This window comes from Erpetoichthys calabaricus, chromosome 10 (genome assembly GCF_900747795.2).
Source record: "Erpetoichthys calabaricus chromosome 10, fErpCal1.3, whole genome shotgun sequence".
NCBI classification, from domain to species: domain Eukaryota; kingdom Metazoa; phylum Chordata; class Cladistia; order Polypteriformes; family Polypteridae; genus Erpetoichthys; species Erpetoichthys calabaricus.
This window is the reverse complement of record NC_041403.2, coordinates 52,621,434-52,636,320: the sequence shown is the minus strand read 5'-3', so window position 1 is coordinate 52,636,320 and position 14,887 is coordinate 52,621,434. Positions and strand designations below refer to the sequence as shown.

Below are 14,887 nucleotides of genomic sequence, written 5' to 3'. Positions count from 1 at the left end.
TTTATTTCAGTAAACACTTGCAAAAAGTCAGAGCCTCAGCTATTATAAATCTAAATGGGGAATAAAATCAAGTGATTACCTTCTATCTAAACAGCACTGCAAAATGAGAAAATTTACCTTTGCATCCAAAAGAAAAAGAAACTAGAAAGTTCTCCACATATATTTAATCTTCAGCAAACAAAGCTTTGAGTTGTCACACTTTACTGGCATGCTGGTGTGAAGGTAAAACGGCTGCCAAAAAAGACAAGGGCAGAGACAAAGACAAAAAAACACAGTGCCAAGGCACATGCATAAACTTCATCTTGTCACTAGCCTACACTTTTCAATGAAGTTCAATGTGATGCTGTTCAGCTTAGTACTGGAAGCCAGCTGACAGTCCTGAGAATTCATTCACCAATGGTGCGCTGCTTTTGATTTGTCACACCAATGTAGCTGAACAGTACAGCTTATGCAAAAAGGCTATGAAAGCAACTTAGCTGTTTTTGGAACCACTCTAGTCTGTCCCTATAGTGTTTATCATAAGGAGTGAGCCAGGAAGGCTCACTAGAGGCCATGTTCACTCATACTAGTCCAAAACCAGTACCCAAAATTTTACCAAAGGAAAAAGCATACAAGTAGAGCATTAAAACTTCTAAAAGAAAGCATTCAGATAGTGATCAAGATGAACTTTATAATTACAGAAGTGGTAATTACTGTACTACCCTCTTACAGTTTAACAAAACAGACCCGCAACTCATGCTAGGAGCTCATATCTTAAGAACAATATAACATGATCTAACATTAATGAGAAAATAGGGACAATTAAAATAACATTCTCAAACCTCACTTAATCTAATGCATGGTTGTAGTGGAGCAGAGCTTATCTCAGGAGGAAACAGCCCTGCATGAGGCACAATGACACTCAATCTAGCCAGCATGATTTTTTGGAGTCCTTTGAGGAAAACTCACACAAACAAATGAAGAATGTGCAAACTCTACAGAGAGTGTAATAGGGCATTAATTTTGCTGTACATCTTGCAAGGAGACTTTTCCATTCTGTCTGTTGAGTGTTGAACTAGGTTTGTTGGATTTTACAATTAAAGGTTTTACAGTCCCAATTCACAAATTATTGAAAATCAAACAATTAGAAATGTAAGTCAGAATTCAAGAAACTGATTGTGAAATTCTCATTTTGGTTATCACCTTTCAAAGGAGGTTATTGTAAATTAAATGAAGGGAAAAAATCAAGTTATTACCTTATTTCTAAACAGCATTGCAAAAAAATGAGAAGGTTCACCTTACATCTTTAAGAAAAGCAAACCAGAAAGTCATCCATGCACATTTCATCTTCACCAAATACACAAGACTTCGCCTTATTAATGTATTGGTGTGGAGATAAAGAACTACTAAAAAGACAAGGCTACAGACAAGCTAGTCACAGGAAGAAACCTTGCCTTCTAACTAGTCTACACTCTCAGAAAAGTTCAATAAGCTGCTGCTTAGCTTAGCACCGGAAGCCAGTAGACAGTCCAGGGAATTCATCCATCAAAGGGGCTGTGTTTCTGAGTTTTCACTGCAGTGCAACTAAAACAGTACAGCTTAGGCAACAGTACTATGAAAGCAGCTTAGCTGGTTCGTGGAACAGCTCCAGAATCCAGCAGGTTCAATGTGATCCCCTTTCTGGAAAAGGGCAGTGGCACATCAGATGTTTGGGCACATTTGAAGAATTTTAAGACAGCACAGGTTTTGAGCTAGGAAGACCAGAGAAATAGACAGGAAGAAGTGTTTGCCACATGATTATCAACTCATGCAAGAAGAGGTGAATATAAACAGGCATTGACAAATACATTAGACTGAAGCATTTGAATTAGAATAGATTATCTGTCAGAAATATTTCTAGACAGAACCTTTCATGGAGATTTGTTGTGGTGAAGCAGATGATGGCTTTGTTTATCACAGCAATAATCTATGCTTCTATTAATGTTTTTAAAATTATCATAATAAAATTATAAAATAATTATTTTACTGTACTGTAATTTTCCTAGTCATCGGTACCGGTATATTAAATTTTATGATTCTTTTTAAGAAACCATACAGATAATTTTATAAATAAAATGTACATTTCAACATAAATTAAAAAATGACTAGGTAGGACCTGAGGGAAGCATATCATATTTTTTTAACCACCAATTTATATTTCACTTCACAAAATCCATCTTACTAATGAGGAAACATCAGATGCTGATGAACTAAGGACATGTTTACAAATGTAAACTGGCCCTTGGGAGGAGGACAAAGCTCTGTTTGGCATTTAGCATGTGGGTTTAGAAATTAGGGTAGACAGTGGAGTGTGGGGCAAGAATGTCCTAGTTTTTAGATTTTTAAGAGTAATAAAAAAGATTATTATAATTACAAAGTAGCTTTTTCCTTCAAGATAATTAGAGGAGACTGTGGTATTATATTATTGACCTGGTATGTAATTTTATAAATCAAAGTACATAAGATTTGTCTCACGATAAATATATTTTGGGTTATATATATGTACATAGGGCCATCCTGCTCAAAAGTGGGATATCAGTTTTTCAGTATGGAAAAGAATTAGTAGTATTCTATCTATACTGTAAAGTACTGACTTACGACGTAAAACTCTTTGAAAATGCTTTTTTCTGAACAGGCATTAGTGACCAGAACAAAAAACATGTAGATTTAAAACTTCTTATCAACTGTAAACATAAAAACTAAGCTATAATGAATGGCCAATAATTATCATTATCTGTTACAGAAATGTAAATATGAGAGAATAACAGATTAAAAAAAGAAACAAACCTGATTTGTCATCATACTCTGACTCAGAACCAGAATAGCTTGCCTTCTCTTCATCGCTCATTGTCTTTCCTTTATCTGAACCCGACTCATTACTTTCATTATCCGATTCCTTCTTCACTTTGACTTCTGCATCCCCTTCAAAATCCTCTTCATATTCTAAATAATCAAGATAGACAATAAAAGTTACAGTCTAGTTTTTTGTATATTACTTTATGAATTTTACTATCATGCATGCTAGTCATGATTATTACTAGTGTACACACTGTTACAAAGTTATTTATCATTAAAAAGTTAATTTTCTTTAAGCTTTGTCTCTCACCATCATCTTTTTGTGTTTTCTCGTCGCTCTCTTCCTTCATTCTTTTAGGAGGAGTTGGCTTTTTATCTAATCCCATTGAAATAATACACCTAAAGATATAAAATATATTTCACAAATGGCTTTTAAAACCAAATAACTCTTTGAATGACAGATATTCATCAATGCTAAACTGAGTCATCATCAAGAAGTCATAAAAAAAAGCACTGTTAAGAGAAACAGTGTAGAATTTGAAATAAAAAACAAACAAAAAAGGCATTTAAAGTGAGTGCACTGCATTTATAACTGAAACCAGACGTTGAGGTACTTTGAAACAAGCACTCATACCCATACTGCTTAATACAGTGTCCATTTTGGGACACTTATTTCTCACTTTCTTCATCTATCAGTCATCAGGTACACATTTGTTACTCATCAACTTGTATTTACCTCACCACCTATTTGACTAGAGAATCTTTCACTACTCCTAATTTATTTTTAATATCTTAAAACCTACAGCTGTTATCAAGAATTGCTGTTTATACCTTAAATTATTTTCAATTAGGTACTGTTAAGATAACTTAAAAAGTGCCTACATTTTTATATACATCTAACTACTCACAAATCACTTTCACTTTTCTCTCTAATCTTGGTCAATTATGTTCATTATATCAAAGATAAATTATTTTTATTTAAAAAAAAACAAAACAGTACAGTAATAGAGGCTCAGGAGAGCTAAATAATGTTTCAAAACAAATGCTTGGATTTGGAATGCTATCCATCCAAATATGGCTACTAAATTAATATTTACATAAAAGCCACACAACAAACGTATTATAGGCAGGTGAAAAAACATTTTTTGTCACACTTGTTAAATCTGATTATGTATACTGTAGAAACAGAGAGAGATTATCTATAAATATTTAATTTAAATATATAATCTATTCGTCAACAGTGTAATAATGATGCAGTAATTACTTCGACTGCCACAAAGCTTTCTAGCCTTGAGCTTACTTTGCACATTTTTATTGACTCTATGGGTCTTCGCTAGGGGGACTCTAGTTTTTACTCCCATATTCCAGTTATATAAAGGTCAGGTTAGGTTAGGTTAGGTTTACATGCATTAGCGAGTCCAGTAATAGCCTTGGGTCCCACACCGATTCCTACCATGCATTCAGGATAAGTGAATAGATGGACTATTAAAAAATTCATGAATCTTATCACTACTAAAATTTGATCATCACAGTTCTTCAACCTGTTACATTTAAACAAAGCAATGCATCCATATAAGCTATACAGTGTGACAATATGAAACAACAATATGCTTAATAACATTTATTATTTTATTATTTGAAACTGGTATATCCCAAATTCCATGTGTCTACACTGAAAATGCTGTCACTCTTCAAATGTTGAACAAAGCATTGGCTTGTCATGAAACCCCCACTTGACCTTATTGAGCTAGAACAAATATGATCTGTTTTGTTTTGTCTTCGCAAATAGTTTATACCTAATGTATAATTAAAATAAAACCAAACAAAATATTTAGGTGCACAATCAGTAATTCCTGACCAAAGCTGTAGGTTAAAACTGATGTCAACATTAAACAGGGAATATTAAGTGAATATAAAACCAGAAGGTTTGGTTTAGAAACAAGGTGATGAATGTGACACACAATATGTGCTTATGCATGTGACATACTGTTTTTCAACTTGCTATGTAAATATTTCATCTGCATTTGTATGGCAAATTTGGGTAACACAAAAGGTAGAATGTATCTAATGCTTTAATCAGAAATGATGATAAATGTTCTTTATAAATGCTGAATGCACAAATTAGTCTATATTTTCAGTACATAGTGTTATTTATACTTTATAGTATGTTTCATACCAAATATTATAAAAAAACACACTTAAAAATTACAAAAAGATTGTGATATAATTTTTACATATAATTAAAACTTAGCAATCTCCTACTTGTAACAGGGTGTAGCTCCTTCAATGTTGAGAAAGCCAAAAGGGCCACTCTTCCCTCCAAGCCTAGATCCTCTTCGATGTTTAAATTCACAGCAAGAACTGAGTCTATCAACTAGTAACCCATCGACGTAAAAACTAAGGCTGAATGGAAAGCCATGATGTCTCTTTGAGATAAACTGAAATGTTTCTGTAATAAAAAAACTTATTTCAGATTTCAGCACAATCATTAGATACAAAACAGGCAAGAACATATACTTCCCTTGAAAAGTTGAATATTGCCTACAGGTCTTAATGCAGTCATAATGTCTATCTTAATTTCCATTGCAATAATGCAAACTATATACAAGAGTGATTGTCAGATTTTTATCTAGTTTTTGTTTTTGATATCATGTTAGTTTACACTTTATGCAGAGTGAATATTAGCACACTTTATAACCAATATATAACTGAGATTTCCAAAAACATCAATAAAATCCCATGCCAGCCAAGGAAATAAAAGAAATTTGATCTATCTACTGCACTCTGAAATTAAATCAACGTCCCCACATAGTTAAAATGGCAAACTGTACACCACAAAGATGCCATTTTAGTTATCACACACGCTCCATGTGTCTCTCTGCATATGTCTTTTAACCGGTCTCTTTTCTTTTAGCACAAAAATACAACTATTTAACACACATATACCAATAACAGCAAAGCACAAATTGACCCCTGCAGAGATGAATGCATAGAAGCTGAAGAGCTGTCATTGCTTTATTTTTTGCATTTCTTGCTTTATTTATATTATGGACAGGCTGTCTATAAAAACTGACCCCTGTAAGAGATTTTGACTACTATAGAACTAGTCTTACACTTAAACAGCATGATCCTTTATAAAGACAGGGAAAATATGTATACACTAGACAAAATATATATAAATAAATACACTCACTAAAATACATCTACAGAGAAAAACTATTGATAATTATGAGACACATTTTTTCTGTCTACATGATTATTTATAAAAATGAAATAATATATAAATTAGTATATAAAGCACCTACATGTTTCAGTAATTGAAATGACTGAAATCAAATCAGAATTCATTATTTATGTTCTCTTTAACCATTACTGTACTCTAAATGTCAGGATCTTTTTAACCACATGGAAATCCCTTTGCAACTTTTATCGTAAAGATTCTGCACAAGAGCATCTGTTTTATATATTTAAAGTACAAAATAACAATTATTGTTTTTAGTGAATCTGTGGTCCAGGATATTTTCTCTCAACATCATAAATTAAACACCGTTTCAATTCATTACAAACAGTTAATTAGGTATCTAACAACAGCTACTGGTTCATGGCATTGGTTTATACTTGAAAGTTGACTGCTTAGTCCTCACTCTCGTCTCACCATGCGATCCTCACCAAGTGATTCAGGTAAAAATATAGTCAAGGCTGGTGCAAGGGAAAATTTTGCAGGGTTCATCTGAAATTCTGAATGGGCAGTGATATTACATTTGAAACTAAGCCACTGCAGTAATCCCGGTGACTAACTCCCAGTATCAATGAGCAAAAAACTAACAATGAATACTCACTGACAAAACTCTGTGTTGTAAACATACAGACTAATAATGAAAGTAAAATTATTAGTAATGCACTTTACTCTATAACAAATACACAGACATTGAGAAATTACTGTAAATCATTTTGTTTGAAATGTATGTAAACTGCTTTTTTATTTCATTTTTTCATTTTATTCTATTTTTTATTTTAGCTTGTGGTGTTTTAATACAGCATGGAGTCTCATTTAATATGCATTGGACAAGAAGAGGAACTGCGTTGTGCTGACATGTTGCTTTCTGAGTGAACCTGAAGTTAGTGTACCTATCTAACCACTTATAAATTATATTTCTCTGAGTGCAAAGTAAGTAAGTAATAATAGTGTTCTATCATACAAAAATAAGTATTTTGCCCCAAACCCCCTCAGTCCCCAGCATTGTGCCAGGCCCTTAATGACTGTATCAAAAATGGAAAATTTTTTAAAAACTATTTCTATCACTGAAACACTGATTTTTACAAATAAAGCGTAGGACATTTTAGCAATTCTATTAAACACAAGTATTATTTAGTTATTTTACTCTGTAAGACATTAGCCTTTAACCACGTTCTTAGTAACTTTATATAATATTAAGATTACTCGACTGATTAGACAAAAGGGCAGCATGAAACTAGTTGTAATCATTCTGAACACTGCTTTTTTAAAATTTGATTTAGGGCACTAACCTCCTACTGATAGCTGTCCATGGTAAATGCATAGATTTTCTCCACCACAGTGTTGTTGTAGAATTTTCACTTCTTCTTTTATCAGGCCTAGAGCCTCAAACGTCAAATGGACAGTTCTTCCAAAATACACCATAGTTAATACTACATTACTGTGAATTCCGTTTTTGTGATATTTGGTAGACTCCTGAAAGGCACAAAATACCCTTGTTCTATTATGAAAGCATTTTCTTTCTTATTTATACCATTTTTCATTAACAGCACAGACAATTAAAAAAACTTCTACCTTTGTGACACCTAGCAAATTTGGTGCAGTTGTGGGCCGCAGCCTTCTACCCCCAACTGTTCCCTTTGGTTTTCCCTTCGAATTCTTTTCTTTTCTAGAAGGAGGTGGAACTGGGACCACATAATTATTTATAACTGGAAGTAGATAGGGGGAAACTTCACAGGCAAAATCCTTCGTAGAATATTTTTGATCTTCTTTGCCAAACTAAAAAAAGATAAAAAATATTTGTTCTCTAACAATTTAATTCAAATTCCAGAAAAAGAAGTGACATTCAAAAACAATTAGCTGGCTTAATTTAATATTAAGTTTTTTCATATGAGTATAGGGAGGCTCTGTGCCTTATTACCTTATTTTCATCTAAGATAAAAAATTGTACAAGCTTTGAATAGCAATATATATATATTAGTTAGTTCGCTTCCCGGGTCCCCCCTGCGTGGAGTTTGCATGTTCTCCCCGTGTCTGCGTGGGTTTCCTCCGGGTACTCCGGTTTCCTCCCACAGTCCAAAGACATGCAGGTTAGGTGCACTGGCGATTCTAAATTGTCCCTAGTGTGTGCTTGGTGTGTGGGTGTGGGTGTGTGTGTGTGCCCTGTGGTGGGCTGGCGCCCTGCCCTGTGTGGGCTGGATCTGGCTCCAGCAGACCCCCGTGACCCTGTAGTTAGGATATAGTGGGTTGGATAATGGATGGATGGATCAATAGTGGATTACCAATTCACTTTTAATTTACTTGTTAAACAGATTACCAATTAATCCATCATTTACTTATTAACAGAACTAAAGACAAAAACATATAAATAAAAACATATAAATAAAATATTTTAAACAAAATGCTATAGAGACCTCTCTGGACATATGTTGATCTTCTTCGCTTTGGTACTTCTTTCTTACACCTGACACAGTCCTTTTTTGAGAAGGTGCAGTGTCCTTACTGATTGGCTCTAGACGAACTGGTCGTTGCATTTTCCCAGGTGCCGTGTATGGGCGGGGAGTAAGTAACTATGCACAGGAAAAAAATGGGAAAAAATATTTACTTAGAGAAGCAAAATCATTGATCTCTATTAATTACTTTTATCTTTAAAAACAGCTATTTTGGCTCCCTAGGAAAATCCAAAATACTGTCAACATAATGTATTACCGGTATTATAAGTTAACTTCATTCCTTCTGGGAAAAAAAAAGCAGTTCCTGGGCTGTGACGTTAGCTTTTTTGGCCAAAGTAATAATTTAAAGAAAATTATTTTAATTTCACAGTGGCAAAAACATTATCATAATACTTTTTTATATATAAGAACTTTTCATAATAAAGAATGGTTTATCATACAATCTTTTGGTTGCAGACTGGGGAAACTAAATTATATCAAACATTAAGCAATTGACATTTACTAAATAATACTTATTTTTACAGATCATCAACTGTTTAGTGGCAGTTTTCTGAATAAAAACTGTTTTGAGGAGTAAATATATGTTTATGCCATCTCAAATTTAAAACACAATTAAGCAAATATTTTTAACTATATAAATCATATAACTTCAGAACACAGGCCAAGAGGTAAAAAAAGGAATTCTAAGAGTGTTTAACACCCATAAACTCCAACGCACACCAGGCTAACATTTGAGAGTAATTGGCAGTTTATTGGTTCTCAAACTTTTTTTGTTTTTATGGGATTTGGCATATAACCGTTCTTGCAAAAAAAGAAATATTTAAAGGTTTAACAATGGACTGGGCTGTCTGTTCCCTTAAACTGCACTCTACACTGGTACAGAGGAAAGTGAAATGCTCATATCTACCTGAAAAATGTGAAGGCTAGCCCCCCCCCCCCTCCCATCCTATTCACATAAATGTTAAACTTCCTTCTAAGCCATAAGAATCACCTTATTATACCGTTAAAACTGACAGTTTACAGCTGAGTAGTTTTATATGAAACTGATACAGTAGAAAGACAACTGGAAAAAATCAGGATTTTCACTTTAGAAAAAAAATACTTCACAAGGGCTAAAATAAATCAGTCATCCTTACACCATAATGGCCATAAACATATTAACGAAACATTAGAAATGACTAAATAGCAACTGCTCACTTATAAGGTTTTATGTATAAAGCGTGCAATATGCTAAAAAGTAAACAAAAATTAAATTCACAAAATTCATGAACATTTTATTTTATTCACAAAATTCTACACTGTAAGTTTTAAATCACAAGGAAAAAGATACAAGTATGGATCAAGTCTATAAGACTTACAGAATCTGATCCCTCAGAAGGCTCTCCATCTTCCTCTGGCACTTGTGCATGTTGACTCCTTGGGTAAGTTGGCGGATGCGGAGACAGCATAGGCAGTGAGACATCATGTTTCCTTACCCTCTTTGCCTTTAAATAAAAAGACATTCTATAAAGATTTTGTTGAAAGAAACAGAGAAGACTGTGAATTCCATGTATTAACTATTTATTACTTAAAGTGGGGCCTTTCATAGTAAACACCATGCCAAATACACTTTCTCTAACCCAGAAATTAAAATATTGTAATTCAATAAATAGCTCACTGCTTAGAAACTGATTACTTTGCCATTGTTTGGAATGGAAAACAACAAACATGTTACGTTTTACAGCCTTATATAAATAAACATTTACAGTTAGGTATTGGGAGAATAATTATAATTTTAAACATACAAAAAATTTAAATAACTTCATTTCATCTGCAAAATTTACCTTACCTATGTTAAATTTGCTTTTTTGATGCTGTTTGTGCCTCACTGCACTTACTAAATTTTCTTTAATTTTCCAGTTCTGAAGATAACTGCTAAATATTTCTTAACTAGAATCAAGAGTCTTCCACAAATACAAGAAAGGCTATATTATAGAATGTGCATGTCAGTTTTATAAGTAATGTTTTATAATTTTCATGAGAAAAAACTGATGCAAGTTCAAATTAAGCTTTCTACTTAGTTTAAAATAAACACAAAGCAATTTGTGTATGTAATGTTATTTTAATTAATATTTTATTCAAGAAGCCTAAAAAGGAAACATGGGGGAAAAAATAAGGCTTGTAACATTACCTTGATCTTTGAAGTCCGTCTTTTAAGTGTAATTTCTTCCAATTTCTTTCTTATTTCCAGTTTATGATGCCGCTTAATGAATGTAAGAATCAAAATATTAACAAAAACTCAATGTTGTTTCATTATTTAAATACATTACATTTATATTTAAATTTGGTAATTTTTCAAACCCACTCTACATAAGAAATCAGAAATCGGAGCCTATCCTGATAGAAATGTGCAGTAGCCAACTCCAGACTTGGTATCGGTCTATTTACTGGCACATGTGTAAGTCTATACTCATTTACACTGGGTCTACTTATAGATTATATGCAAGTCCACATTCACTAACTCACTACTTACTGTATCTCACTACTTAAGTCACTATCAGTTAACCTAAAAACATCTCTCTGGGATGTGAGAGAAACACGAGTGAGACAAATATAAATACAAACTAAATAGCATTATACAGATTTATAATAACTACATTGAAAAAGTTATTAAATGTAATATTTTAAGCAGTTTAAATGAAATCACATTCTCTTCATATATAGAAAAATACAAAGAAAAGGAGAGATCAAAAATTTTGATTAAAAAGTAGTATTTCACAAACTCCTTACCTCTAAATCTAGTACTTTCTGAAAAACTGCTTGTGCAATACTTTCCCGTAAGTATCTTTCATGGTCCTTTTGCAGGAGGTTATTTTTATATTCTTTCTCTGGGACGATTCTGCCATTTTTGGTAACCTTAGGGTAAAATACAGATGAACAATTACATAAAAATTGATTAATTAAAGTGTATTTTCACAATCAGGTTGGATAATGCTGAACAATTAAAGAAAATGGGTATCACATTAACTTGCATATTTAATTTTTTTAATTTATCAGAAAAAATTGAAATTGAAGGCTTAATCAGGAAATAACACAACTTGTATAGTGATTATAGTCTTCACTTAAAGTGATAGTTAACCGTTCATCATTTCCACTCTCTTATTTTTTCTGAAAACATTTGGGAGTTGAGGATTGGTGTTGAAGAATTATTATAAAAATGCAAGTAAACATCAATGAATAAAAATTACTTATCTAAAACAAATGCACTACTATACATTAGGAAAGACAGCAGCTTGTTAAGAGTAACTCGTTAATTCATTTTTAAACCTGCCAATCCAACTCTACTAGCTACCTACATAAAAAATTATCTTCATTTCAACAAGGTGAGAAAATGCTTAATGAAATACGTTTATTGCATGAGAATTCATACCAGTCCTGCTCTTCTTAGATGCCGTCGTACTCTTGTGTTGTTAAAGTATCCAATTAGGTGCCTATCGGTTAGACTGTTGTAGGCTGCTATTAGTCTGAATTTGAAGAAAACAGAAATAAATTATGATTATCATCCAATGATATTATCTATTGTTTTCTTATCCAAGACTTCCTCCATTGTATTGTTCAGTATTGTATACCATACATATTGATTTATATAGTCAGATAAGAAAGGACATTTGTCATGCAATTCTCCATACATTTTTCAAACAAACCTCTAACACCATGTTGATTACTTTTTTTATTTTTCTGGCGTTGTGCTGGATTTCAAAAGGAAATCAAATTCCTCTGAGAATGAGCATGAACAGTATAATGAAACTGTGCTGTAAATGAATAGCCTACATTGAAGAGATGTAACATGTAACGTGTTTATAATTAAAATACTTTTCAGTTGGTTTCACTAAATCTCTATAACTGAAAAACAACATTCTTTGTAAAGCCTAAGTCTCTGAATACATGAAAAAATTGGATATTGCTTTTATAATAGTTTCCATACAGGACCAAGCTTTAGTACATTCTCAATCTCTTGGAGCTGTGAGGCAGAAAAGCCAACTACTGTGCCACCAGTTCACCCCAAAACCTATGGAAACAAATGACTATATACTGAATTTGTTCTGTGTTATGCACCGTTTACCCAAAACGTATGAGAAAAATTCATTCTCACTTTAGATATATGCATGCACGCAGCTAATAGATAGCACACATTCTTCATTTCAGTTCCACATCAAAAAAGTTTTGTAGTCATGACATAGCAACAAAAACACCAGCCTTCCAAAAGTTTGGATGACTCTTCCTTTAGTACTGGAAATGCAAAGAGTTGGATAAGGAATATGGTAAGATGGAATATGGTAAAATGTAAAAATACACACATTTCGGATCTTTTTGACACTGTGCTGCAAGAAAATGTACTACAAAATCAACTGCTATAAAAAATATCAGATTACTTTGAGAGCTTTCTAAGGCACTCAAAAAATATTCTTTCAAGTATTATGATTTTTATTGCTGAAAGATACTTTACACTCACCTTAAGCCTTAAGGAGTATTTATGTATTTTTCATAAAACAATTTTACTCACCTGTATATTGGATTTTTATTGCACCTTCCCACACCCCGGCCCAGTGACAGGTTGATTTTCGGAACTGCTAACAACTGGTAAGAGGGGTAATGCATGTAGTGGATGGATGGACCCACGTACAAAGGAACACGCGACATAGTGCAAAGAGAAGAACTCTGAAGATGCAAATTCGTGCTCACTCTCTGCTGCAAGCTGACTCTTTGAGAGCCAGGGAGTACAACTGATGTGAGGTTCACAAAAGTGTTTACTAAAAAGATGCCACCACGGAATCAATACAAGGTCAATGGATTCTGGGGGCCAAAAGAAAAAAAAAAAAAAACAAAAAAACAACAAACAAAAATAATCACTCAGAACAAAAGAATATGGGCACCCCAAAGTGAAACACAGATAGTGATGGTGATGGGAGTTAAATGTAAAATGTGTTTTGACAATAAAATGTTTTGTTTTTATAACTAAAATAAAAAATGAGAATATTGTTTGTATGGCCAATAAACAAAGTATATAGTACAAACATGATGATAAGCAGGTCTACTTCTTTTTTGGGCTGTGATTTTGAATACTGCAAGGTGCCGAATACTAATGTAACTTGAAAGCAAATGCACAATTATTTGATAAAATAAAATTAAAACTTGATAGACATGCAAAACTGACAAAATTAAGAATCAATTCAGAAGTTAAGTTGAAAAAAGAATGGATTTTATGAAAACCAGCAGCTATTAGTGAATTCCAACAATGGCAGACTGAGGTACAACCAAAAGTAAAATTACATTTTGCACTGCTCATGCAAATCAATGAAAATAAATAATTATTTTACTCAACCAACCAGCATTCACCACAAAATTCTGGCCATGTAATGCGTGTTCTTGAAAGGACAGTTTTAAAGTACTCTGCTTTGTCTCATGAGTCTCATGACCAACTAGATTTTTTCACTTAAGAGAAGGATATGTCTACAAAGCTATAATCAGACATGTGAAATCACCATTACGAGGACTCATCAATTTCTTTGCTTGACAAGTTCTCTCAAACAATTTCTAACATGTTAGCAATATTTCAAATTTTGTTAAGCCAAATTTGACTAGAAAAATGAACTAAAAGACAATCCTTCAAATTTGTTTGTTTTGAAAGTTTTTTATGATGGATAACCAAAAATGATACATTAATTTAATGTTGCCCTCATTTCCATGTTGAAAATTACATTTCTCAATAAAACTCACCAGGCAATGTAATGTTTTTGTAAAGGCAGAGCAATTGGTGTGGTAAGTAATTGTTATTATTTGCTGTGGGGCTTGATTATTACATTGGATAAGTACTGCAATGTAGTGGTTGAATTCCTAAAAAACGCATATTCTACTATACAACAAATGACCAAATTCATTCTAGCAATAAAATGAATCTAGATTTCTACATTAGTAAATCATTTGCAAAACAAAAGCATGTGCCTGCATTGAACAGAGCAATGTGGATATATAGTTATTAGTAAATTCTTTCAAGTATACTGCATTATTCTAATTTAATTAAAAATATTGCAGTATTCTGCTGTGGTTTGGCACCCTGTCCAGGATTGGTTCCTGCCTTGTGCCCTGTGTTGGCTGGGATTGGCTCCAGCAGACCCCCGTGACCCTGTGTTCAGATTCAGCGGGTTGGAAAATGGATGGATGGATGGATATTGCAGTATTTTTAAAAGATTTTTTTAAAAGTGCTCCGCAGTAAGTTGCTCCCTCTCTGAGATATGAACTCTCAACCTTGTGCTAATTAAGCTTTTGTCCCATTCTAAAAAGGAAGCATTCATCTACCAAACTAAAGTAACATCTATTTTGACTCTAAAACATATCAACACGTTTG

At 33.0% G+C, this 14,887-nt stretch overlaps 1 protein-coding gene across 1 annotated transcript in view; it reads right to left on the bottom strand.

Moving 5' to 3' along the window:
• The window catches only part of erich3 (glutamate-rich 3), a 39,343-nt gene that overhangs the window by 17,150 nt on the left and 7,306 nt on the right, over window positions 1-14,887 (bottom strand). Inside the window, exons 2-11 of the mRNA XM_051932429.1 lie at window positions 11,912-12,005; window positions 11,272-11,397; window positions 10,673-10,744; window positions 9,861-9,986; window positions 8,464-8,619; window positions 7,625-7,828; window positions 7,342-7,525; window positions 5,077-5,263; window positions 3,125-3,213; window positions 2,806-2,961 (exon numbers count right to left, since the gene is read on the bottom strand). Coding sequence (XP_051788389.1) covers window positions 2,806-2,961; window positions 3,125-3,213; window positions 5,077-5,263; window positions 7,342-7,525; window positions 7,625-7,828; window positions 8,464-8,619; window positions 9,861-9,986; window positions 10,673-10,744; window positions 11,272-11,397; window positions 11,912-12,005 — 1,394 coding nt within the window. The remainder of the gene's footprint in view (window positions 1-2,805; window positions 2,962-3,124; window positions 3,214-5,076; window positions 5,264-7,341; window positions 7,526-7,624; window positions 7,829-8,463; window positions 8,620-9,860; window positions 9,987-10,672; window positions 10,745-11,271; window positions 11,398-11,911; window positions 12,006-14,887) is intronic.